We start from the raw sequence: 27,500 nt of genomic DNA on the forward strand, positions 1-27,500 counted from the left end.
AGACCAGAGCTATTTACCTCAAACACAATGAGCTCCTGTCAAAGCTCACAAGGAACATGCTCCATCAGCTGGAAGCAGGGCAGCAGGCGTAACAGAAACATCCTCTCTTTTAGTCCTAAGAGAAGATCTGACTGGTCAAGATAAAATTTTTCACAAATTCAAATTACAGAAGCAAATCCGATTTTATCTGATCTTACAGCATCTTATCTCCAGTAAGGAAATCTCGGTTAAAGTCGACAATCCACTGTCATGCCTGTTGCCAAGCAACCGACCATACACACACAGCTTAAATGTAAACGGTAATGTTGCAAATGTGAGTCACAGCTGCACTTAACGATGTAAAAAAGATCAAATAAATCTAAAGTGTGCTAAACTCTTAAGTAGTGGATGCTGTGAGAGCGCCCCCTGCTGTTTATCAGAGTGACGCCGCTCCCCGGTTTCGGTCTCCATTTCCCAAACTTTTTAGCTACTGTTATTCCTCCTAATAAACAAGACACACGTTCAGCTCGGCCTCTTCATTATTCACCACCACCACCACTAAAATTTCATCATCAACATTAACACAGGAAGGTGGTCAGAGGGCGGTGGAGTTCGAGTCGGCAGCGTCTGAGATGTTTAAAACGCAGAGTTAGAAGAGAAAAACATCTCCCAGTGAAAGCCGCATTTTACAGTAGAAATAAACGGAGCTCATCATGCTGGTAGTGAACTACGCTGCCTGACTCAGCCGCCTCAGAACCAGAGAAACGGGCCTTAAACAGAAGTCAGGACCCTGCTGGGGTTCATCCTAAAGTTAGGACAGGTTTTAGGAGGTTTAGTCTAGTTAGGATGTTTGTGTGATGCTGTTTTCTGATCTGGAGTTAATGATGAGATCATGGAGCTGTTATTCTGTAACAGCTACCATTCTCCTGGCATTTGTTAATCCCAGACTCGTCCATCAGACTGACAGACAGAGAAACGTAATTGGTCACTCCACAGAATGTTTCCACTTGATCCAGAGTCCAGTGGCGGCACTTTACACCCCTCCAGCCGACGCTTGATATCGAGCTTGGTGATGTAAGGCTTGCACGCAGCTACTCGGCCATGGAAGTCATTCCATGAAGCTCCCGGTGCAGTTTCTGTGCTGATGTTGATGCCAGAGGAGGTTTGAACTCTGCAGTTATTGATCTTTGAGACTTTTGTGCTCTATGCTCCTCAGCACTCATCAACCTGCTCTGTAACTTTACATGGTCTGACACTTCGTGGCTGAGTTGCCGTGTTTCCTAAACACTTCCACTGTTCATGGAATATCAAGAAGGGACGAAATTTCACAAACTGACTTGCTGCATCCTATTAGAGCACCGCACTGGAATTCAGTGAGCTCTTTAGAACGACCCATTCTTTCACTAATGTGTGTAAAGACTGCACGGCTAGCTGCTTGATTTTATACACCTGTGGCAGTAAAACTAAATGAGCCACCTGAATTCAATGATTAAGTGGTGTGTCCCAATACTTTTATCCATGCTGTATATTGAGGAATGACAAAGACCACTTGATGTGACAGGATGTGAGCTGTAGGGTCTGTAACACTTAGATGTGGTACTTCGTAACCAAACCTGTATCATGTCATTTCACCGTGAGAATTCTGTAGGTGATAATCGATTATCTAAAGCTTTTTGTCTAAGCTCACTAAAGTGGCATTTGTGGTCAGAGTGTGAACAGGCCAGTTTCACAGGTCACACCACAGCACTTACGCCAGCAATGCTCTCCATCTTCAGGAGCAGCAGCCTAACTCAATAAGCGCCCAGCTGACTGTCACGGGACTGTCAAACGCTCGCAGCAGTCGCCTGAGTTTCATTTAGACCCTTCAGGCCTGACTGCTTCCTCAGCAGAATGTCTGCGATGGAGGTCTGGGTGATGGAGATGTGTGGAGATGGTGGTGATGGTGGTGATGTAACACTGAGTGATGTGTTGGAGCAGAGCGATTAGAGTGCTGACCCCTTTAACTCAGTGGTCAGTGGTCCACACTTCCGTTCCTCACTCACAGCTTTAATATCTCCTATTCCAATGCATAGGAGTGTTTTTTAGGTCATTTATGGACTAATATCTCCTATTCTACTGTATAGGAGTGTTTATTGGGGTTGTTTATGGACTAATATCTCCTATTCTAGTGTATAGGAGTGTTTATTGAGGTTGTTTATGGACTAATATCTCCTATTCTAGTGTATGGAGTGTTTATTGAGGTTGTTTATGGACTAATATCTCCTATTCTACTGTATAGGAGTGTTCATTGGGGTCATTTATGGACTAATATCTCCTATTCTAGTGTATAGGAGTGTTTACTGAGAATGTTTATGGACTAATATCTCCTATTCTAGTGTATAGGAGTGTTTATTGAGGTTGTTTATGGACTAATATCTCCTATTCTAGTGTATGGAGTGTTTATTGAGGTTGTTTATGGACTAATATCTCCTATTCTACTGTATAGGAGTGTTTATTGAGGTTGTTTATGGACTAATATCTCCTATTCTAGTGTATAGGAGTGTTTACTGAGAATGTTTATGGACTAATATCTGCTATTCTAGTGTATGGAGTGTTTATTGAGGTTGTTTATGGACCAGTATCTCAATACATAACTGCAGAGCAGATTAGTTTTATAGTGAATTGTGAATAATTTACAGTAATTAATGGTTCATTTATAGAAGATATCGAACAGCAGTAGTTAAGGGATAATCCATGGTAGATGACCATTTATGGGAGAAACTGAATAGTTTACACTAATGAATGGAAGTTTTATAGTATATATTGAATCATTTATAGAGGATATAAAAAGTTCACAGTAGATAATGAGCAATTTATACTAAATACTGAATATTTATAGTCAACACTGAATAATTCATAGTGAATTATAAAAATAATCATAGTGCATTCTGAATAATTCATAGTAGATGCCGAATAGTTCATAGTGGATACTGAATGATTTACAGTAATTTGTAGTAGACATGAGATAATGAGTTGCTGTTAATGTTAACGTGTAGTAGATGGTGAATATTCATAGTAGATACTGAACAATTTATACTGATACTGAATTATTTATAAGAAACTGAATAATTTACAGTAATCAATGGAAGATTTATAGTAGATATTGAATAATTCACAGTAGTTAGTCATTTATACTAAACGCTGAATATTCATAGTAAATGCCAAATAATTCATCCTGGATAATAAAGGAAAAAAAGGTGCATACTGAGTAAGTCATAGCAGATGCTGAATAATTTATAGTGGACACTTAATCATTTACAGTAATGTGTAGAATATGGTCAAAAATGATTTGTAGCTATTGAATAATTTGTAGTATATGATGAATATTCATAGTAGATATGATTAAATTAATTCTGAATACTAAAAACTCGTATATACTAAATAATTGCTATTAATTACTGAATAATTTGTGTTATACTGAATAATTCATAGTATTCTCTCATAAATAGACGCAAGAGCTCTTCGTCGCACCATAATCCACGTTATCTTTTATGAATGATTGATGAGGGCGTCAGGCGATGGTCTCCCACTGAACTGGCCTCAGATCCAGTCCCAGTTCCTCGAAGATGCCTAGAAATGGTGTTTTTCTCTGGGGGCTTTTATTGGGTTAATCGAATTTGTGATATTTAACATGGTTATTAAAAAGGCCTGTCTGACTACAGTAGCTCTGCTTTCAGCATGTCTGTGTGGCGTTTTGCTTTGTCAGCAGGAAATGACTGAGACAGTATGAGGAGCTGAGCAGTGTCGCAGAACACAGACAGGTACTGAATGGAGAACAATAAGCTGGAATAGCTGGAAAACAGAGGCTGTTATGAGGAAAAATCTTCGGTTCTAGTGTATAGGTGTGTTTATGGAGATCATTTATGGGCCAATATATCCTATTCTAAGATAAGATAAGATGGACTTTTATTCTCCCACTGGGGGAAATTTGCATTGTTACAGCAGAAAACACAGCGAGCAGATAAAGAGCAGTAAGTAGACAGAGATGTGCATCATACAAAATACTAAATATAAGATAAACTATAGAAATAAATAAATAAACAAGGCGTCTATTGGCAGAAAAATATAAAAAATAGAATTAAGAAACTACAGATTTACAGTTTACACATGCAGCTGTATGGATACTGCGCATAAAGACTGGATATCACACAGAAACTGTAGCTATTGCACAGTAATAATTATAGATATCACACAGAACTTGTGTATGTATTGCACTTGTACCATCTATCAGCAGCAGATACTGCACATTAATGAGAGGTAGGATAAGATCCAGGTCTATGTGGAGTGTTCGTGAAGGAGTGCACCATGATGGAGTGAGGTGTGAGCCCATAGTGTGTTTATGACGGAGAGTGTCTGAGTCTCTGCTTGGGGAGGTTCTGGTTGTAGAGCCGACCGGCCGTGGGGAGAAAGGAGCTGCGGCATCTCTCTTTTCCGCATCGCAGGTGGAGGAGCCGGTCACTGAAGGAGCTGCCCAGTGCTGCAGCTGCCTCCTGTAGTGGGTGAGAGGGGTTGTCCATTATGGATGCAAGCTTGGCCAACATCCTCCCCTCCGCCACCTCCCCCACTGGGTCCAGCGCACAGTCCAGGACAGAGCTAGCCTTCCTGATAAGCTTGTCCAGTTTGTTCCTGTCTGCTGCTGTAATGCCACCTCCCCAGCAGACAATGCCATAGAAGATGGTTGATGCCACCACAGAGTCCTAAAAAGAGTGGAGAAGGTCCATCCTGTATTGCAGAGGACCGGAACCTCCTCAGCAGGTGGAGTCTGCTCTGGCCTTTCTTGTACAGGGCGTGTGTTGTCAGACCAGTCCAGTTTGTTGTTTAGATGAACACCCAAGTACTTGTGGGTCTTGACAATCTCAATGTCCCTTCTCTGGATGTTCTCTGAAGTGGGTGAGGAGAGCTTAGTCCTGTGGAAATCCACCACCAGCTCTTTGCTTTTAGCCATGTTGATCTGGAGGCAGTTCTGCTGGCACCAGTCCAGAAAATTCCTTGTAACCTCTCTGTATTCCCTTTCATCGTCATCTGAGATGTAGCCAACGATGGCAGAGTCATCAGGGAGTTTCTGGAGGTGACAGGTTGAGGTGTTGTGGGCGAAGTCCGCAGTGTTCTAGTGTGTAGGAGTGTTTGAGATCATTTATGGACTAATATCTCCTATTCTAGTGTAGAGGAGTGTCCATTGAGGTTGTTTATGGACTAATATCCCCTATTGCAGTGTTTAGGAGCGTTTATTGAGGCTGTGTATGGATTAATGTCTCTTTTTCTAGCGCCTTAGTGTGGCGTAATTACTGTTTGGAGAAAACCAGCCTCAGACGCTTTCATGCTGTGAGAATGGTACTTTTCTTCTGTTGACATGAAGTTTAAGAGATTCGTCAAGGCGTGTGAGAGGGACCGAGAGGACGCCTCAGCAGATTGCCTGGTCTAGCGTTAGTGTGTTCGTGCATGGGCTCTGTTTAAATGTCAGCGTGTGGTGTCTCCTCAGGGGCGTCTCTCCGTCTTTGCGCACCCTCTGCTTGGGCTCGTTTCCCCTCTGCTTCGAGGCCTGATGGTGTTGAGTGCCTGAACCGCCTCCAGAAGCAGAAAAAAAATGAGGCAAAGGCACGGCCATCTGCTCAGCAAATGAAGAGCGATGCTCCGCTTCCTGTTTGGGACCCCTCATGGGTCCGGAGTCCTTCCTAATGAACTGAGACGCCACGTCGGCATCAGGCTTCCTCCATACTATCTGCACAGAAACGGGACTTTTCTCATTCTGCTCAATGGCGTTTTTGATCATTTGAGTCTCGTAATGTTTCACATACAGCTACAATCTCATAGAAGTGCTAGTAGGAATGCGTTTCATACAGGAGTGCGTTTCCCACATTTTTGTACAATTATTAGACATTTATGGCTTAAACTGTATGCCTGAATAATTTATAGTAGATACTGAATCATTCATAGAAAATACTGAATAATTCAGGCAGATTCTGATCTGAAGAATTGATAGTAGATATGGAGGAATTAGTAGTTGACACAGTATAATTTGTAGTAGATGCTGAATAATCTGTTTGTCTTTCTATCTGTCTGTCCGTCCGTCCGTCCGTCCGTCTGTCTGTCTGTCTAAGTCTATCTATCTATCTGTCTATCTGTCTATCTGTCTGTCTCTGTCTGTCTGTCTTATGTGTCCGTCCGTCTGTCATTAGTAATTCATAGTAGATACTGAATAGTTTCAGTCCTGCTTTGTCATTCGCTTGAATTGCTTCTGAATGATTCTCAGAATTTTTCACTTGTCGGCAACATGATGATGATGATGATAATGACTTTCATCATCATCATTATGTCTAATTATTTTTCCCTTTGCCAGTGGCGAAGTACGAGGCACGTCACACATTCTTATATTATTCCTGTTGTTTTTTAATAGTATACTAAAATAGTATGTAGTGCCAGTCTGTACACACTGTGGATTTGAATAAACTTGTGGTTTTAGTAAAATTCTTGACATGAGTCCTTAGAACTGTGCATGTTTTAAGGGAACATTTTAAAATCTGAAATACGTGCGACATCTTGAGACATCCTGGGATATTAATAGTGTACAAGACTTGGGCTGCGTTCACAGTACCAGCTTAAAGTGGCATGAATCAGATTTTCGTCCCTGATGTGACTCAGATCTGGTGTTTTCAGGGCCGTGTGGACACATCTGATCTTTTTAAATCTGACCTTTCATATATGGTCCTAGAGCGGATGCATATCAGATTCGTGGCCGTGTGACCTTAATGTGACCTCAGATTGGAATTCATGTGCTGTTTTTCCACTGTGCCATCATTCGGCGTTACCATGGCAACAGCGCTGGACAGACGTTAAAGCCTGTAAACGGTGGAAAAGCAGCTCATCTCACCACCTTCTCCTTCGTCTGGCTCTAATAACGAAGCTGAGAGCTGATCAGAGTTAATGATCTTCTCAGCGAAGCTCGTTCTGCTCGTTAGTTTGTGCTGATGATGCAGTGATTGTCACGTCATGTTACTGAGCAGGACGAGCTCATGAGGGTCATTTCAGGCCGGTTCATCACATTAATGACAGATTTGAATCGCTGACCTAAACAAGTGTGAACCTTACGTCAAAGATCGGATTTGGGCAAAAAATCGGATTTGAGCAATGAGGCTAGTGATGTGAACCTAGCTTAAGATATCCATGTTCCTCAAAGATCTGACCCATCAGTTACAAACCTGTTCCTTACTTTGCTGTACAGTAAAACTGGACTCACTGGTTGAAGCCAAAGGACTGAGCAAGTGGATATAGTCTATGTTGATGTTGTTTTGTTGTTGTTGTTGTTTAGTTGGTTGTAAGATTTGGGGTACTGCCCTGTTGTGGCTCCACAGCTGAATCAGATCAGCAGGTAGTAATAAAATAATCCTCCTCTACAGTAAAATAAAGCTCTGCTGATCCTTCAACACAGTTTAACAGTAAATGGTCTTAAACGCTGGAGTTAATGTAGAACTGCTGATTCACCCTTTAATCCTGAAGATCAGCGCAGACGGCTGGTCACCATAGCAACACAGACAACAGTCTCGCACAGCTAGTAGCTACGAAACGGCAAAGAGAGAGATTTAAGACGGACATCGATAATTTGGAGACGAATGGACTGATTAGTGTTTATAATCAGTCCAGCTGGTTTCCTGATACGTTTAATCTACAACGAGAAACTGACAAACACTGAGGAGTCTGAACCGTCCCGTCAGACAGATTTGGATTTGAGCAACGAGGCTTGTAATGTGAATGTAGCTCTTTAGATGTGTCTTCAGTTCTGAAGTTTTAATATGTCTTCAGGCAAGTCTTTAGATGTGGATGAGTGTATAATAATAAGGCAGCGGTTTTACTGGAGACATTGGAGAGATGTTTGCGTTGTGGGTTATTTTACGTTCTGCAGTAGAGTGGCTTTAATTCGGGAGCGTAATTACCACACCACTGCTGATAACCGCTGATTTGCTAGCACACCAATGGGCGCACATTTGGAACCGCAGGTTTTCTTCAAATGACTTCATGCATCTTAATTTAGGCACCTATGCAGACTTTCAGAACAGTTAAATTTAGCCCTGCTGTCAGCACAAAACCCCCTAACGAGAGCAGTGGGGGCATGTTTGAGCTAGTTCGGCTCGCAGTTGATGTGTTTGAAGAGAATCTGTACACGGTGGTGAATTTAAAAAATGTAAACAATCGAGTAAACGAATAAACCAAAATCACAAATGAAATGACCCTGCGTGTGTATTCACTGATCAGCCATACCATAAAGTCCACCTCCTCGTTTCTGTGCTCACTGTCCACTTTATCAGCTCCACTGACCGTATAGCTGCACTCTGTAGTTCCACAGTTACAGACTGTAGTCCATCTGTTTCTCTGATACTCTGTTACCCTGTTCTTCAGTGGTCAGGACCCCCATGGACCCTCACAGAGCAGGTACTATTTGGGTGGTGGGTCATTCTCAGCACTGCAGTAACACTGACGTGGTGGTGGTGTGTTAGTGTATGTTGTACTGGTGCGAGTGGATCAGGAGTTTTTAAGCACTGTCCACTCTATTAGACACTCCTACCTTGTCAGTCCACCTTGTAGGTGTAAAGTCAGAGACGACAGCTCATCTGCTGCTGCACAGTTTGTGTTGGTCATCCTCTAGTCCTTCATCAGTGGTCACAGGACGTTGCCCACAGGACGTTGCCCACAGGACGTTGCCCACAGGACGTTGCCCACAGGACGTTGCCCACAGGACGTTGCCCACAGGACGTTGCCCACAGGACGCTGCCCACAGGACGCTGCCCACAGGACGCTGCTGGCTATATTTTTGGTTGGTGGTCTATTTATTTTCAGTCCAGCAGCGACACTGAGGTGTTTAAAAACTCCAGCAGCACTGCTGTGTGCTGAGAATAACCCACCACCCATTCATGCTCTGTGGGGGTCCTGACCAATATTTGAAATTTTAATATCAACCAGTCAAAATCTCAGATTAACCGTAAATATCACTCTGACGGGAATGAGATTGTGTCGGTTCCTCCCTCCTGAGAAACTGAGATGATCTCAGATGTCCAGTTGCAGTTTTTAGCTCTGAAACTCTCTGGTAGGTGAAGTTTGAGGTCATTGAGTCCTGCGTCAGCGGTGATTATGGTCACCATTCTGGAGATTAATTTGGGGAGGGTCGTTTGAATTGCGCTTAGCAAACACCTCGTTAATATACCATTTATAATCCACGTCAGTGTAGTGGCTAATATGAGAAAGGTGTGCGAGGAAATGCGAGGGGGAACGAGCACGAAGGTGTCCTCGAGGGCGAGGGTCGGCCCACCTGCAAATTAGTTGTGCCCACCCAAAACCAGTCTTGCACAGCTAGAGTAGATCAAGGTGTTGCGAGATCTAGGGTGACCAGATGTCCCAGTTTTCCAGGGACAGTCCCCATTCTTGGTGGTCTGTCCCCAGCTGGAGCTGTCCCTGGAAATGTCCCCGTTTTTAATTGTGAATTAAGAACACCGGAAGGTCCTACGAAGGACCCGCAGCAGAGCGGGCAGGCAGATGTCTCTCGTTGTGCTTGTTTTGGCCGGGAGAGGGCGCTGCTGCTGCTGCTCTCTACTGACCACTTCTACCACTCGCTTGTCTAGTCAATTGAGTCTCTGGAGCTGCCCAGCTGTGTGTTTAGGTTCTGGATGTTGGGCTACAGCCATGGGGCTTTTTTCTGTAGCCTTGGGTGTCTTTTAATTCCAAACATATACAATGACGAACACAATCTTACGTAGTAAACGTGTTGCTACCCCATCCCTGCCTGAGCTGCTAGACTTAGTGACTTTTGAGGCCCTTTTTACTAAAAGCCACTTTATATATATCTTTTATAGCACTATTGTAATTTATTGCCACGTGTGCTGCTCAGAGTAACGTTAACTGCCTCCTTTTTTATTTTATACGTGAAAATATTAGGTGTTTTGATTATATATTGACTGCCAGACTGGAAGCATCACCCGCTTTCAGTTCATAAATCTGGTCCCCTTCGAGGTTTGGTTGTTTTGCGTGTGTCTCATGGCCAAAGCGGAACAGTTGGCAGCCCTAAAAAATCGCCATGTATGGTAAAACAATAGTGCAGAGAAAATGGTTAGTTTGGTTTACATCTGTTTACTTTAGACAATGGATGAATCTCCATATTTGGATTTGTCCATCATGACTCAGCCCTGCTCTCTGGTGACTCGCTCTTGAATACCAATGACTCGGAAAACCGTTGACTTGAGACTTCCCTGCAACGCTGCTTAATGCATTTCATAGCATGAATGAGGCAGAAGAGGGAATAAACACGGGCTAAAGATGTTGAGGCGTCTGATGAATTACAGTGAATTTAAGCAGCTTTCTGTTACTTTAATCTCCTTTGTGGAGTAAATGGCCGTATAAATCAGTCTGTGGCGTGTGAGGAGAGCACCGCAGCACTGACACAGGAATGCTGAAGCCCATTTGTTCTGTTTGGACTGTTTCCCAGTGCTAGACAATACAGCGCAGACTGTCCAGCAGTTTGAGTGGGCAGGCACGCTGTGGGCTGTGTCCCATATGGCATTCTCTCCTCCGTCTAATTTGGCCTTGGGGTGGTTTCTGGGTAGCTGCAGTGATGTGCTGACAGACGCTGTTTTTTGTGGTGTTGATGTCCCGTTAATGTTGCCATGGTTGAGCTCTTTAGGTGTTATGTGATGATGATGAGCTGAGGATGTTGCCATGGTTGAGCCCTGATTTAGGTGGGGTGGTGTTGATATTTTGGTGTTAGATATTGTGTGAAGTCGTCCTGTTCATGTTGCCATGTTTGCAGAATGTTAGGTGTTGGTTACTGTTTGTGTGATGTTGCCGTGGCTGTACCTCGGTATGTGTTGTGTGGTGGTGTTGCTATGGTTTCAGAATGCTAGGTGTTGGGAAGTGGTTGTGTGATGTTGCTGTGGCTGTACCTCGGTATGTGTTGTGTGGTGGTGTTGCTATGGTTGCAGAATGTTAGGTGTTGTTGCCGTGGCTGTACCTCGGTGTGTGTTGTGTGGTGGTGTTGCTATGGTTTCAGAATGTTAGGTGTTGGGAAGTGGTTGTGTGATGTTGCTGTGGCTGTACCTCGGTATGTGTTGTGTGGTGGTGTTGCTATGGTTTCAGAATGTTAGGTGTTGGGAAGTGGTTGTGTGATGTTGCTGTGGCTGTACCTCGGTATGTGTTGTGTGGTGGTGTTGCTATGGTTTCAGAATGCTAGGTGTTGGGAAGTGGTTGTGTGATGTTGCTGTGGCTGTACCTCGGTATGTGTTGTGTGGTGGTGTTGCTATGGTTTCAGAATGCTAGGTGTTGGGAAGTGGTTGTGTGATGTTGCTGTGGCTGTACCTCGGTATGTGTTGTGTGGTGGTGTTGTTATGGTTGCAGAATGTTAGGTGTTGTTGCCATGGCTGTACCTCGGTATGTGTTGTGTGGTGGTGTTGCTATGGTTGCAGAATGTTAGGTGTTGGGTAGTGGTTGTGTGATGTTGCTGTGGCTGTACCTCGGTATGTGTTGTGTGGTGGTGTTGTTATGGTTGCAGAATGTTAGGTGTTGTTGCCATGGCTGTACCTCGGTATGTGTTGTGTGGTGGTGTTGCTATGGTTTCAGAATGTTAGGTGTTGGGCAGTGGTTGTGTGATGTTGCCGTGGCTGTACCTCGGTATGTGTTGTGTGGTGGTGTTGCTATGGTTTCAGAATGTTAGGTGTTGGGCAGTGGTTGTGTGATGTTGCCGTGGCTGTACCTCGGTATGTGTTGTGTGGTGGTGTTGCTATGGTTTCAGAATGTTAGGTGTCGGGTGGTGTCTGTTACTATGATTACTATGATTGCAGAACATTAGGAGTTGTGTGGTGTTGATGTTGCCATAGTTACACAATGGCCAAGGTGTTGAATGATCATGTCCAGTGATTGTTGCCATGGTTACAGCTTGGAAAGTGTTATGACATGGTGGTAGGTTAGGTGATGTTGGCATAGTTGCAGAATGGTAAGCATTGAATGGCGTTGGTGTCCAGTAGTTGTTGCCGTGGTTACACTTTAATATGCCTCACATGGTATCAATGTTGCTATGGTTGCAGAGCATTAGGTGAGGTTTGTTGTTGATGTTCCGTTAATGTTGCCGTGGATGAGCTCTTTGTGTTATGTGATGATTCCTTCATTTATTCCTGCGAGATTTGTTGATGGGTAAATCCTCACATTAAATAAAAAGTTCCAAAAATCTTGAGGAGGATCCTCCAGAACATTCCTACAGTGAACTGGGCTGAGCTCCACTCAACCAGCACCGCTGCTGATTAATATCAGGCCGTATTACAGAAACATCTTAACTCAGAAATCTGATGTGTTTGGTCTCCATGACGACTTCAGTCCAGACTGAATTTCAGGCAGTAGCTATTCCAGAATAACAGCTCCTGACTTCATCTCATCATTAACTCCAGATTAGAAAACAGCATCAACACAAACATCCTAACTAGACTAAACCTCCTAAATCCTGTCCTAACTTTAGGATGAACCCCAGCAGGGTCCTGACTTCTGTTTAAGGCCCGTTTCTCTGGTTCTGAGGCGGCTGAGTCAGGCAGCGTAGTTCACTACCAGCATAATGAGCTCCATTTATTCCTACTGTAAAACGCGGCTTTCACTGGGAGACGTTTTTCTCTTCTAACTCTGCGTTTTAAACATCTCAGACGCTGCCGACTCGAACTCCACCGCCCACTGATTACCCTCCTGTGTTAATGTTGATGATGAAATATTACAGTGATGGTGGTGAAAAACGAGGAGATGGAGCTGAACGTGTGTCTGTTTATTTTATTAGGACGAATAACGTCAGCGTGCCCGGCTAAAGCGTTTGGGAAATGGAGACTGAAACTGGGGATCGGCGACGCTCTGATAAACAGCAGGGGGCGCTCTCACGGCATTCACTACTTAGTTTATCACACTTAAGTTTAGTTTGACCATTTTTACATCAGAAACGGCAGCTGTCTGGGAAGAGGCTGTTAATCACAGATAGATGGAGAGTTTTGTTCCACGTTCTCACAAGGACTTGCTTTGGTAGTGACAGATTGTTGTGCGTAAGTGTTTGTCAACGTGCTGATGTGAGAAATTCCTCAGTGAATTAATCTTCCTCGTTCCCAGCTGTGTCCCTGCGTGATGTGAAGAAATATTGCTTTTTTTATTTGATGCTGTGTTTCCTCAGTGCTGCGGTTCACTTCAGGCAAGGCAGCAAAACTTTAACAATTACTTTAACAAAGTCTTTAAGCACCTTAATTTGTGGAATATAAATTGCAATCATTTGCACATTCTTTATGACTATGAAGGCTGTCGGCTCGTGCTTTACTAAGATAGCTGAGATGCAGCGATGCATAACACGGATAAAAGTGCTCTGGAAAATTTTCTGCGTGACCCTCTGAGACTCGTGTTTAAAGCACTCCGCATTTGCCTGTTTCTGACTAAACGTCACTAAAACTGCATGACCAGCCAGCGAACCCTCAGAACTGTATCAGAGCAGGATTTTTGGTGAATAAATCTGTTGGTCATACCGACCCAGTGCAGCACGCGGTTCAACGTCAGCGCAGCAGCGTAAAACTTTGGGAGAGTCTGTTCAACATAAATGATGAACTAACCTAACTTTGTGTAAATAGAGCTCAATATAGAAATATGTCCACATATGCAGTCGAGACTGACGCGGCTTTTTTCTGAATTTCTACAAACACCATTTCATTTTATAGTAAATGAGTTTGGGCTGGTTTATGTTTATGAACAGACGCCTACAGATCAACATAGTAAAGGAGCTCATCTGTGATCCTGAGTTTAAAGCCAGTTTTTATTCAACTTAAACTTGGAACTAAGTTGTAAATAAATCTGAAACTGAAACTTTGCTTGTGTGTAAAAAGTGATTTCAGAGCCACTCGGTTCTCCCTGATGGAAACTGTTTACCTTCAGTGTTTTGTGCTTCTGATCATTTTAATAGACGTCAGCGTCACTAATTAATGACGTTCTATTAAAAGACTGGTTTACCAAGAGAGACGCTGGAGGACTTTCACCTGAAATGAGTTCATGAAGCCAGTCTGGTTATAAAAATGATAACAGGACATCAGAGCCAGAATTCCTCTTTTAGTACTTTTACTTTATACTTAAGTACATTTGAAGGGAAATACTTTAGTACTTTTACTCAAGTAGAGGTGTGGAGCCGGCGTACACTCAGAACTGTATCACAGCAGCTTTTACGGTGAAAATATTTGTATTGTGAATTTTAAAGTAGAACATGATGGGTGGGTAGGTGGATACATGGATGGATGGATGGATCTAATTTCTAACTAAAGAAAGTAACATCAGTGATTTGATTTCAGGTTTGAATAAACATCAGTTGTTTCTTCAGGGGTTCTTTAGTAACGAACATTGTTCTATGTAGATCCATGAACACTCGGGGAACCCTTTGCATGATTAAAGGGGTCTTTGCGTCATGAACTGGTTCTTCAGATTGATGGAGAATATGCTGTAGATGGATTTATATAGAATGCTTTTGAATATATAATATAGATAGAGATATAGATATAGAGAGAGCACCCAAAAGGGTTCTTCTGTTCTTATGATGTCAAGCTTGTAACAGAACTCTTTTGGGTTCTATATAACACCATTTTCAGAAAGATCCTATACGGAACCGTCTATAGCACATTCATGCACGTTTTCCATCGGTCTGAAAAACCCTTTCATTAAGCAAAGAACCCTTCAGTCATGCAAAGAGTTCTTTGCATGTTCATGGTTCTTTAAAGAACCATTTTTTTCACTAAAGGTCCCTTGAAGAACCATCAGTTTTAAGAGTGCACTAGAACGAAGACTGTGGCTGAATTTAAGTGCTGTGAATGAACTCAGCTGAATAATACAACTAAAAAAAGATGGTTCTTCAGTAAAGATAGTGGTTCTATATAGAACCATGAACACTCAAAGAATGATTTGCATACTTTCATGGTTCTCTGCATGGGGAAATGGTTCTTCAGATTGCGAAAGGTTTGTGGTATTGTTACAATGTCAGACTTGTAACAATAGAACAAAGTTTCTATATAGAACCGTTGATTGTCCTAAAGAACCCTAGAAGAACCATCTTTTTATTGAGTGTACCTTTGGGTGAGGGAAAGGCCAGAGAGGAAGAGGAATTGTTGGGGGTGTGTGATACTGGACACGCCCCGTTTTCCTTTTTTAAGGGGAGGTTGCTTTGAGCATTTCTGGTGGTGCTGACACCTACTGGCTGCCTTGGTAACTACAACTGGAACGCAAATGCTTGAAACACATGCTTTACCTTAAAAATATGAACAAAGTCGAGTGTCTAGTGTTGTTTACAGCCTTCACCCCCCCAGTGAACTTGATTCAGATCAAGGGTCTGATAATTACCAGGTGTGTGATAGAAAGCAAAAACAAAGTCATGTGGTGTTGGTGTTTTTTTCTAATTAATTAATTTATTTTTTTATCACCAGATTTAGTGAGTTTTCAGTGCTTATTATAACAGCTGTGCTGTGTTTGTTGACCTTGTACAATCCACCTGATGTCTCCACAGATGGAGCCAGTGTTTCGTTTGCCTGGCTTTATTCTGACCATTGATGCTTCGGTGTGTTCATTCCTGACTAATTGCTTCTGTGTTGAAATTAATTAATGGCTACAGTGCGCATAGGCCATGACTTAAATTACGACTGTTACTCATACATAAATGAGCAACCATCTGTGCGCCCCCTATGTGGGTTGGAAGTGGAGGGGGTGGGGGTGTAACTTGGGGTAAAATATTCCAGATGAAAGGGGGAGATACACAGCCTGGGTTTCAGGGATGAGTTGCCAATAGCTTCAGTTATCAGTCTTTTCTGTAATAAAGTGCCTGTACAACTGGACAGGTGGCCCAGCGTGTCTCCTGACTCGACCAGGGTCAAGGTTCTGTCACTTTGTGTTTTATTTTCTGTTCACCTATAAAGATACTGAAGACTTAAGACCTGGAAGTCCCACTTTTTGTCAGTGAACCAACTTAACAGCTTCCCTGTATCTGAATTTGTTCATTCTTTTCTAAAACATGTAGAATCTCTTGATTCTTTTGCTGAACACAGCCTGTAATTCTCCCCACACATTTACACCAGGCAGGCAGAACGTTCTGACCACCTCCTCGTTTCTGTGCTCACTGTCCACTTTATCAGCTCCACTTACTGTATAGCTGCACTCTGTAGTTCTACAGCTACAGACTGTAGTCCATCTGTTTCTCTGATACTCTGTTACCCTGTTCTTCAGTGGTCAGGACCCCCATGGACCCTCACAGAGCAGGTACTATTTGGGTGGTGGATCATTCTCAGCGCTGTAGTAACACTGACATGGTGGTGGTGTTGTGTTAGTGTGTGTTGTGCTGGTCTGAGTGGAACAGCCTTTACTGTAGATTATACTGCTCTAGAACAGCCTTGACTGTATATTGTACTGCTCCATATCTGTATTGGCTGCAAATTACACTGTTGTTTCAGAACAGTCTGAGCTCTAGACTACACTGCTCCAGATCAGTCTCGTCTATAGACTACACTGCTCCAGATCAGTCTCGTCTATAGACTACACTGCTCCAGATCAGTCTCGTCTATAGACTACACTGCTCCAGATCAGTCTCGTCTATAGACTACACTGCTCCAGATCAGTCTCATCTGTAGACGACACTGCTCCAGAATGGTCTCATCTATAGATCACACTGCTCCAGAATGGTCTCATCTATAGATCACACTGCTCCAGATCAGTCTTGTTTGTAGATTACACTGCTCAAAAAACAGTCTCCTCTGTAGATTACACTGACCCACAATGATCTCCTCTGTATGGTACACTGATCCAGAACAATCTCCTATGTAGATTACACTGACCCACGATGATCTCCTCTGTAGATTACACTGACCCACAATGATCTCCTCTGTAGATTACACTGACCCAGAATGGTCTCCTCTGTAGATTACACTGACCCAGAATGGTCTCCTCTGTAGATTACACTGACCCACAATGATCTCCTCTGTAGATTACACTGACCCAGAATGGTCTCCTCTGTAGATTACACTTCTCCTGAACAGTCTCCTCTGTAGATTACACTGACCCACAATGATCTCCTCTGTAGATTACACTGACCCACAATGATCTCCTATGTAGATTACACTGACCCACAATGATCTCCTCTGTAGATTACATGGATCCAGTATGGTCTCCTCTGTAGAGTACACTGACCCGCAATGGTCTCTGCTGTAAATTACACTTCTCCAGAACAGCCTCCTCTGTAGATTACACTTCTCCAGGTCTGTCTCGTCTATAGATTACACTGACCCACAATGATCTCCTCTGTAGATTACACTGATCCAGAACAGTCTCCTCCGTAGATTACACTTCTCCAAAATTAAGATTAAGTGACCCTTAGTAGTCCCACACCATGGAAATTTCACCTCCGCATTTAACCCACCCGTGAAGTGAAACTCTACACTCAAGTGAACACACACACACACTAGGGGGCAGTGAGCACCCTTACCCAGAGCGCTGGGTAGCCCAATCCGTGTCTTGCTCAAGGACACCTCAGTCATGTGCTGTCGGCTCTGGGAATTGAACCGGCGACCTTTCGGTCACAAGGCTGGTTCCCTAACCTCCAGCACAATGGTCTCGTCTATAGATTACACTGATCCGCAATGATCTCCTCTGTAGATTACACTGATCCGCAATGATCTCCTCTGTAGATCACACTGCTCCAGAATGGTCTCGTCTATAGATTACACTGATCCGCAATGATCTTCTCTGTAGATTACACTGATCCGCAATGATCTCCTCTGTAGATCACACTGCTCCAGAATGGTCTCGTCTGTAGATTACACTGATCCGCAATGATCTTCTCTGTAGATTACACTGATCCGCAATGATCTCCTCTGTAGATCACACTGATCCAGAATGGTCTCGTCTGTAGATTACACTGATCCGCAATGATCTCCTCTGTAGATTACACTGATCCGCAATGATCTCCTCTGTAGATTACACTGATCCAGATCTGTCTCGTCTGTAGATCACTCTGCTCCAGAACGGTCTCGTCTGTAGACTATACTGCTCCAGAATGGTCTCGTCTGTGGATCACACTGCTCCAGAATGGTCTCGTCTGTAGATCAAACTGCTCCAGAATGGTCTCGTCTGTAGATCACTCTGCTCCAGAATGGTCTCGTCTGTGGATCACACTGCTCCAGAATGGTCTCGCCTGTAGATCACACTGCTCCAGAATGGTCTCGTCTGTAGATCACACTGCTCCAGAACGGTCTCGTCTGTAGATCACTCTGCTCCAGAACGGTCTCGTCTGTAGATCACACTGCTCCAGAGCGGTCTCGTCTGTAGATCACACTGCTCCAGAGCGGTCTCGTCTGTGGATTACACTGCTCCAGAGCGGTCTCGTCTGTAGATCACACTGCTCCAGAGCGGTCTTGTCTGTAGATCACACTGCTCCAGAGCGGTCTCGTCTGTAGATCACACTGCTCCAGATCGGTCTCGTCTGTAGTTCACACTGCTCCAGATCGGTCTCGTCTGTAGATCACTCTGCTCCAGAACGGTCTCGTCTGTAGATCACACTGCTCCAGAACGGTCTCGTCTGTAGATCACACTGCTCCAGAACGGTCTCGTCTGTAGATCACACTGCTCCAGAACGGTCTCGTCTGTAGATCACTCTGCTCCAGAACGGTCTCGTCTGTAGATCACACTGCTCCAGAGCGGTCTCGTCTGTAGATCACACTGCTCCAGAGCGGTCTCGTCTGTGGATTACACTGCTCCAGAGCGGTCTCGTCTGTAGATCACACTGCTCCAGAGCGGTCTCGTCTGTAGATCACACTGCTCCAGATCGGTCTCGTCTGTAGATCACTCTGCTCCAGAACGGTCTCGTCTGTAGATCACACTGCTCCAGAACGGTCTCGTCTGTAGATCACACTGCTCCAGAACGGTCTCGTCTGTAGATCACACTGCTCCAGAACGGTCTCGCCTGTAGATCACTCTGCTCCAGAACGGTCTCGCCTGTAGATCACTCTGCTCCAGAACGGTCTCGCCTGTAGATCACTCTGCTCCAGAACGGTCTCGCCTGTAGATCACTCTGCTCCAGAACGGTCTCGCCTGTAGATCACTCTGCTCCAGAACGGTCTCGCCTGTAGATCACTCTGCTCCAGAACGGTCTCGTCTGTAGATCACTCTGCTCCAGAACGGTCTCGTCTGTAGATCACTCTGCTCCAGAACGGTCTCGTCTGTAGATCACTCTGCTCCAGAACGGTCTCGTCTGTAGATCACTCTGCTCCAGAACGGTCTCGCCTGTAGATCACTCTGCTCCAGAACGGTCTCGCCTGTAGATCACACTGCTCCAGAACGGTCTCGTCTGTAGATCACACTGCTCCAGAACGGTCTCGTCTGTAGATCACACTGCTCCAGAACGGTCTCGTCTGTAGATCACACTGCTCCAGAACGGTCTCGTCTGTAGATCACACTGCTCCAGAACGGTCTCGTCTGTAGATCACACTGCTCCAGAACGGTCTCGTCTGTAGATCACTCTGCTCCAGAACGGTCTCGCCTGTAGATCACTCTGCTCCAGAACGGTCTCGTCTGTAGATCACTCTGCTCCAGAACGGTCTCGCCTGTAGATCACTCTGCTCCAGAACGGTCTCGCCTGTAGATCACTCTGCTCCAGAACGGTCTCGCCTGTAGATCACTCTGCTCCAGAACGGTCTCGCCTGTAGATCACTCTGCTCCAGAACGGTCTCGCCTGTAGATCACTCTGCTCCAGAACGGTCTCGCCTGTAGATCACTCTGCTCCAGAACGGTCTCGCCTGTAGATCACTCTGCTCCAGAACGGTCTCGCCTGTAGATCACTCTGCTCCAGAACGGTCTCGCCTGTAGATCACTCTGCTCCAGAACGGTCTCGCCTGTAGATCACTCTGCTCCAGAACGGTCTCGCCTGTAGATCACTCTGCTCCAGAACGGTCTCGCCTGTAGATCACTCTGCTCCAGAACGGTCTCGCCTGTAGATCACTCTGCTCCAGAACGGTCTCGTCTGTAGATCACTCTGCTCCAGAACGGTCTCGTCTGTAGATCACTCTGCTCCAGAACGGTCTCGTCTGTAGATCACTCTGCTCCAGAACGGTCTCGCCTGTAGATCACTCTGCTCCAGAACGGTCTCGCCTGTAGATCACTCTGCTCCAGAACGGTCTCGTCTGTAGATCACTCTGCTCCAGAACGGTCTCGTCTGTAGATCACACTGCTCCAGAACGGTCTCGTCTGTAGATCACTCTGATCCACAGTAATCTCAGCCTTGCTCTGTTCTAGGCCAGTCTCAGCTCTAGTTTGATGCTGTATGTGTACTCAGTACCTTGTGAGTTGGATGTATGTGAGAGTTTACTGTATTTGTTTTACCTGATCTAAGGAAAGTTAATTCACATGTGACTGTCTCCTGTTGTTCTTCTGTCTTTCTGAACATCTTCTGTTTTTTGTTAATAATAGTCACCCCTGTTCCAGGTCATGCTTGCTCTGTAACTCTATCTGAGCTTCAGACAGGAAAAGCTGTTGTCCGTCTGTGCGTGGTATTTTGAATGGAAGTGAAAACAGAACTTTTTACTTGACTGTTCTAAATGTGTCCTTTAAAGTCCCTCAAAGGTAAAAGCATAACTGTGTCTGTTCAGTCTAATGGAAACTCTCACTGTGTGAGGCTGAGAATATTGCTGAAATCCACAAACACGTACATCTGCAGAGTAGGCATGTGTCGTTATAAAGCTTTTATATCAAGATGATTACCTAACCGTTGTTCTGACCCAGTCTAGGGTTAGGCCACAGAGAGGGCCACGGAGAGGGACATCCGTGCCTTTCCCATTTCACTTGACCACGCACACAACAACCAGCTTCACAGGGATAGATTTATTGAAGTTGAAACAAACATGAGAAAACTGACCCTAAACCAATAACCAGGAGAAAACGGAGATAATCAAAAACGTCCTCCCTCCTTAAACTGAAGTGAAGATACTGCAGTGTCCAGGCTTCACAGACTTTGACAGAGAACATACAGACTTCAAAGGTAACATCCATATGAGCTGGAGCATGTATTAAAGTTCCAACACCCTTTCAAACATAGGTGTTACACGCCACACTGACATCTCATCACCTTGTAAACTGCTCCATACACAGTTACGCAGTTAAGACGGCCATCAGAGCCTTATACAGAGAGATTCACTCGAAAGAGGCCCCAAATATTCTATAATAACTCTTTCTAGTACGGAGCAATCTGAACAAAACAATGTGCAATGTGCTCCTCAGTATATGGAGGTAAATGCCGGCCAGCAGTCGCAACGTTTAACCTCTCTAATGCTTGACGATGCGTTCAGGAACATGGAGCACCATGTCGAAATGTGTCTGGCAGAACAGCATCATGTGTAATGCAGTCGATTGGAACCATCAGCCAACTGTGTTTTGCACACTGTGGAATTCCACCTGTGAAACACCCACATACATGCACACTAGTGAACACACACACACTAGGGGGCAGGGAGCACACTTGCCCGGAGCAGTGGGCAGCCCTATCCACGGGCGTCTGGGGAGCAGTTGGAGGTTAGGTGTCTTTCTCAACGGCGCTTCAGTCATGGACTGTCAGCCGAGGGGATCGAATCAGTGACCTTCCGGTCACAGGGCTGGTTCCCTAACCTCCAGCCCATGACTGTCCCCTACATTACATTACACATACATCAAGGTATGTAGTGATTTTATTTATTTATTTTTTTTGGTTCAGATTCATCCTAACAGGAGACACAACAGAATATTCGGGGCCTCTTTCGAGTGAATCTCCCTGGTCACGGAACCATAAAGTAACACTGTGTAACCCTCTCTCTCTATTGCCCCACGCCTCCCCCTGGTCGTAATCCAGCTTTTATAGATCGAACCCCCTTCTGGACTGGAGTCGTCATGACCTTGCAAAATGTGAAAGAAAATTGCTAGGAACAAAACATCCTGACCCCATAACACCATTTATCACAGTTTACAGTATGTAGGCATCGATATGGTCTGTTGTAATAACAATTCCAATATCTGCAGATACTGAGTGCTGATATATTATCTTCATTTAAAAATCTTTATACTTAAATAATGCGCTCATTGCAAAACATAACTGTTTTAAGAAAAAGGTTGAAGCTTAAATGAGAGACACTGGAAAGTTATTTTATATTCATTTGTAGTCTTCTATCTGATCACTGTAAACATCTTAACTTACCTGAAAATCACCCAAGAACTCTTTTATTTTTTAGCCTACAGTACATTGAAAAATAAATGTGAAATACATGTTTGCTTCTATTTTGACACACTTTATTAAAAAGGTCTTTTATTTTGACACGCAGCAGTGCTTCGTAGAGAAAACGATGCATTTTACATTTGCAAAGAAATGCTTGTTTCATCTGCTTAAACTAGGGATGCATCGGCACCGATACCTGTCCTGACTCCGTGACAGTCATGCATACACACGTCAGTCGCTTGAAACATTCCGCCTTGGCAGATTCCCACCAGGAATAAACTGTGTGAATTTATAATGTTTGTTTATAAACACACAATCCCAGCCGCTTCCTTGATAGGGGAGGAGGCACGTAGGCCAGCAAAACGGAGGCGAAAAAGTTGCCATTTGCTACCAAAGTCTGTATGTGCTGACTTCACTCTGTGTGAATAGAATAGTGAAATATAAGCCATAATAAGGTGATTGTTTTTGTAAATCAGGCTGAGCTCGTACTGTCCTATAGTGAACGGCACCACCTGCTTTTAGCTTCAGTGCTCAGTGTTAGCAGCGCTGCTCAGTGTCTCAGCATATTTGCTCAATATTTGACGTTTAATGTTCAACAAATCAGCTTCATTGCTAATGGTCCATAGAGAGAGCGTCTATAGAGGCTGCGTTTCATGTAGCAGGTCAGTCAGATGGAGCGTTTCGTACGGTGCGAGTTAATAAATCGTAGCTTTGTCTTAAAACGATGGTCTGTTCAAATGTACAGTGTGACTCACCAAAGAACAAGACTTCTAAAATCACACAGCATCTGTCTGGCTTTAGGGGACATTCAGCTACACCTCAACCAGCCAATCGAGAGACTCCAGCTAAAGCTGGAAGCGTGAGCTCCTCAGATGCGTCAGCCTCGGATGGGATTCCTGCTGTCGATGTGCTGCTGCTGAAAGAGACAGATGAGGATCAAAACTATGAAACCTACTTTACTCACAGCTGTACAGAAGAGCTTTTCTGACCGGGAACAAAACCTGCTCTTCTCCATTGCAGTGCTACTCCATCCAAGATGACTAATGTAGCAAAGCTACCTAATACACTGGTTCCATTGACTTACATTAAAAGTAAAGTATGTTTATTCCTTTTCCTGTAATGTTACCGTTTTGAAGATACAAGGTTTTCCGCCGACAACAGCGGCATAACACTAAATTCTATCTTTTTACATTCTGTGTATCTTGGAATATTAGTTAAAGGCACAGTATATGATTCTGTAGGAAGACTGTTGATATTTGAACTTAACAGCAAAACAAACACAGCCCTTCCTTCGGGGGCTCCTTCAGAAGCTCCGCCTCCAAAATTCATGGACGTACATTACCAAGGCAAACGGCACCACGCAAGCAAAGCTGGATCTTTGTGGCCGTAAAACCCGTTGCAAGCGTTCTGCGGCTCAGCCTTACAAAACCCTGATCTGACTCTAGTAAAAAGAACAGCAGAGCTATTCTGAAGGACCCTGAGCTCAGTAGCCTAAATGGCGCAGGGCTATATTTGCCTTTCCTCATTAAAGTATTATCTGAGTGGGACGTCCCGCTGAGATGGGAGATCTGTAATGAAGAAGTGTAAAGGTCAGAGGGAATTATGCTATATGCTTTCAGACTCCACATCAGAACAGATTAGTTATGCCTGGGCGGGGTTGCATACTTTTCCAGAGGAGTCTTGGGCTTCCCCTTCACTGACTGCTGCCAGAAAACTTCAGGAAGGGCTGCGTGATCTTAGCCTGGCCTAATAGATAATAGATCAACTGCATGAGCTGGAGGCTGAAACTGGAAGTCTTTATCCTTTCTAAGCCGTGAGCAGAGGCACTGTTAGGCCCAATCCCATTTCTTCTTTTTACCCCTACCCTTTGTTTTTGAATGTCACCCAAACCCTTTGGAACTGAGTTATAAGTGGTACTGGTTGAAATCTTGCCCTACGAAATGGGAGCCTCAAATAAAAAACTTCATTAACGCTGCTCTGTAGGCGACCCTGCCCGTCTGCGGTGACAGCAGAGGGAGGGTAAAGTTCAGAAAGTTCAGATCATGCGCCTTCAAAGAGGGGGGCAATTATTCACCCCCCCCCCCCCCCCCCCCCCAATTCTTCAGGGATATGAAGCTGAAGTCAGAAATTCTTCAGCTTCTTGTTGGAATTTTCCCGTTCCATCTTAAATGGTACAGCAGTTACGTTCTGGCACTTCAGGCGTCAGAACTGCTGGACTATTTAAGGTGGAACGGGAATGTTAACTAGCTAGCTAGTGAGACATTAGCATGCTATTAGCAATTTTTTATGCTTGTTATGAAGAAAAAACACCAAAATCCACTGAAACAACATTAAGATAAAACAGCGGTTATCGTCATTTTTAAACGGAGAAGATTCTCACACATTTGTGTTTCTTTGTTCTCTTGTTCATTCGTCTTACCGCTTTTCTTTTTTTCCTCATATCTCTCTGTTTGGAGTCTCTGAAAAACCTCAATTTGGAGGGTCATGCAGCCCCAACATTTGCTCCTCCATCTCAACAAGAATCGGGACCCCCTACCCCTAGATGTGAACGTGTAAAACAGGGGGCTATGTGGTGGGGCGAGGGGTGAGATGGGGTTAGGCCTTAGTGTGACGGTGATGATCTCCTTTTCACCTTGTTCTCGTTTGTTTGCAGCGTCGCGGTTGGAGTGGGTTTCTATGGCAACAGCGAGACCAATGACGGAGTGTACCAGCTGACCTACTCCCTGTACAATGCCAACCACACCCTGGCAGGAGTGGAGAACCTGGTGAGTGGAAACCAAACATCTGACCAAGAATGCCCAGCCTTGCTCCAGGAGAAAAGTTCTGGAAAGTTCTACTGTACCTGCACTAATGAAGCAATTAAACACACCTGAGTAACCACAAACACCTGAAGCCCCAGTTACCAAACATTAGCTAAAACTGGAATGTAGAAATGTTGCGCTTTGTTAGCGATCGTCAGAGATTCCATCAGACATCATAACAGTACAGCACTGTTATTATCTGACGGAACATTTCCTTCATCTTGGTCCTTTTTCTTTTTTTTTTGTCCGCTGACTCGTCCTGCAGTTTTCCAGATTCTGTCATCGTTCCAGCTCCAGAATGTTTGGCCTGATTGGGAATGGTGTGCTTGGGTTCAGCTTTTTGATCAGCCTCCTTGTTTCCGAGTGTCACCTTGTCACTTGGAACTGAGTTTCAAGGGTTAGTGGTTCAAATCTTCCCTACAAAATGGGAAAATCAAATAAAAAATATGCCTTCAAACATATATTATATACACAGCTTCTTGTTCAGATTTTCCTGTTCCACCTTAATTGAGGTGCCAGAATATAACTGCTGCACCATTTAAGGCGGAACGGGAAATTTGAGACATCAGCTACGACTAGAGATTTTTTTTTTAATGCTCGTTATGGAAAAAAAAGACCAATATACATTGAAACGACTTTTAACTAAGATAAAAGATGGTTATTGTCATTTTTTAACAGAGAAAACTCTCACATTTGTGGGTTTCTTTGGTCCCTTGTTCATCCATCTTTCCGGTTTTTCTTTTTTTCTCATATCTTTCTGTTGGGAGTCTCTGAAAATCCTCAGTTTGGAGGGTCATGTAGCCCCAACACTTTGCAACAAGAATCAGGACACCCTACCCCTAGATGTGAACATGCAAAGCAGAGGGATAGGGCTAAGTGGTAGGGCGAGAGGTGAAATGGGACTGGGATTAATTGTTAAATGATGGATTTTTTAATCGTAATAATGAATCAGGTGCAAACTTTTGTGCACCTAATTTGTTATGCTGATACAAGTCCATTAGCATCACCCTTTTAACCATGTGGGGAACCATAGCAACCACCTGGCAACACTCTAGCAACCACCAAAAGTACCATGGTGACCATTTGGCAATATCCTAGCAACCACCTGGAAACTGCTTTAGTTGTGCAGTCACCCTGAAGTTTACAAACATTATGGGGTGCACTGTATGTTTATTGACTGATAATATCAGCCAGTGTTGATGACTCACTGTTTTTATTGGTATTGGGGGGGAAAACATTCATGATACTTTTAATAAAAATACTAATAATAATACTAATAATTGCTGACAGTTATATTTTTGGTTGCTACATTGGCACAGACCCACAGTCGCCCGTAACAGGGCCCGAGAACATCACCAGCATAGTGTAGTCCTCCTGTTTGATTGTAATAAAGACCATCATGGTTAAAATAACAAGCCCAGCCATCCGTTATGTGAATAACACAAAAATCATGTTTGAGTAATATTAAGAGAATTAACAGTAACCAAAATCCCAATGTATGTGGCTCCGCCTCCTGTGTAGGTACAATATTGATATTTTTCCAGTGCAGCAGTCGTATTAGTCAGGAGAGCACAGCTGAATTTATACTGTTGAAGTATAAAGTTCAAATTTAAAATACACACATAAAATGATATTGAGCGATATTATCGATATTGAGCGTTATTGAAGTGTCCCGATTCTTTTTGAGATAGAGGGGTGGGGTGAAGTGTTGGAGCTACACGACCCTCCGAACTGAGGTTTTCCAGAGACTCCAAACAGAGAGATATGAGAAAAACAGAAAAACCGGCAGGACGGCTGAACGAGAGACCAAAGAAACGCACAAATGTGAGGATGTCAATAACTGTCATTTTAGTAGTAGTAGTGATACTTTTTTGATCCCACAAACGGGGAACTTCCACCTCCGCAGTTAACCCATCCGTGAAGTGAAACACCACATACACACTAGTGAACACACACACACACTAGTGGGCAGTGAGTACACTTGCCCGGAGCGGTGGGCAGCCCTATCCACGGCGCCCGGGGAGCAGTTGGGGGTTAGGTGTCTTGCTCAAGGACACCTCAGTCATGGACTGTCGGCCCTGGGGATCGAACCAGCAACCTTCCGGTCACAGGGCCAGATCCCTGACCTCCAGCCCACGACTGCCCCCTTATCTTAGTTTAATGTCATTTCAATGTATTATGGTCCTTTTTTTCATAACGAGCATTAAAAAAAAATCTCTAGTCGTAGCTGATGTATACAAATTTCCCATTCCACCTTAAATGGTGCAGCAGTTATATTCTAGCACCTCATTTAAGGTGGAACAGGAAAAACTGAAGAAGAAGCTGAAGAATTGGGGGTGGGCGATAATAAATAATCGTCATGTCTATATACTGTGTGTGTGTGTGTGTTTGTATATGTGTGTGTGTGTGTGTGTGTGTGTGTGTGTATATTTGTGTGTGTG

The 27,500-nt window shown here is 44.1% G+C and overlaps 1 protein-coding gene across 5 annotated transcripts in view; it reads left to right on the forward strand.

Annotated features, from left to right (window-relative positions):
- Positions 1 to 27,500, forward strand: part of ttyh2 (tweety family member 2) — a 122,132-nt gene that overhangs the window by 42,015 nt on the left and 52,617 nt on the right. For all 5 annotated transcript variants that reach the window (XM_037543914.1, XM_037543916.1, XM_037543915.1 and 2 more), the window contains exon 3: positions 24,912 to 25,023. In XM_037543914.1, the coding sequence (XP_037399811.1) occupies positions 24,912 to 25,023 (112 nt within the window). The remainder of the gene's footprint in view (positions 1 to 24,911; positions 25,024 to 27,500) is intronic.

The sequence above is a fragment of the Pygocentrus nattereri genome, chromosome 13 (assembly GCF_015220715.1).
Source record: "Pygocentrus nattereri isolate fPygNat1 chromosome 13, fPygNat1.pri, whole genome shotgun sequence".
Taxonomy (NCBI): Eukaryota; Metazoa; Chordata; class Actinopteri; order Characiformes; family Serrasalmidae; genus Pygocentrus; species Pygocentrus nattereri.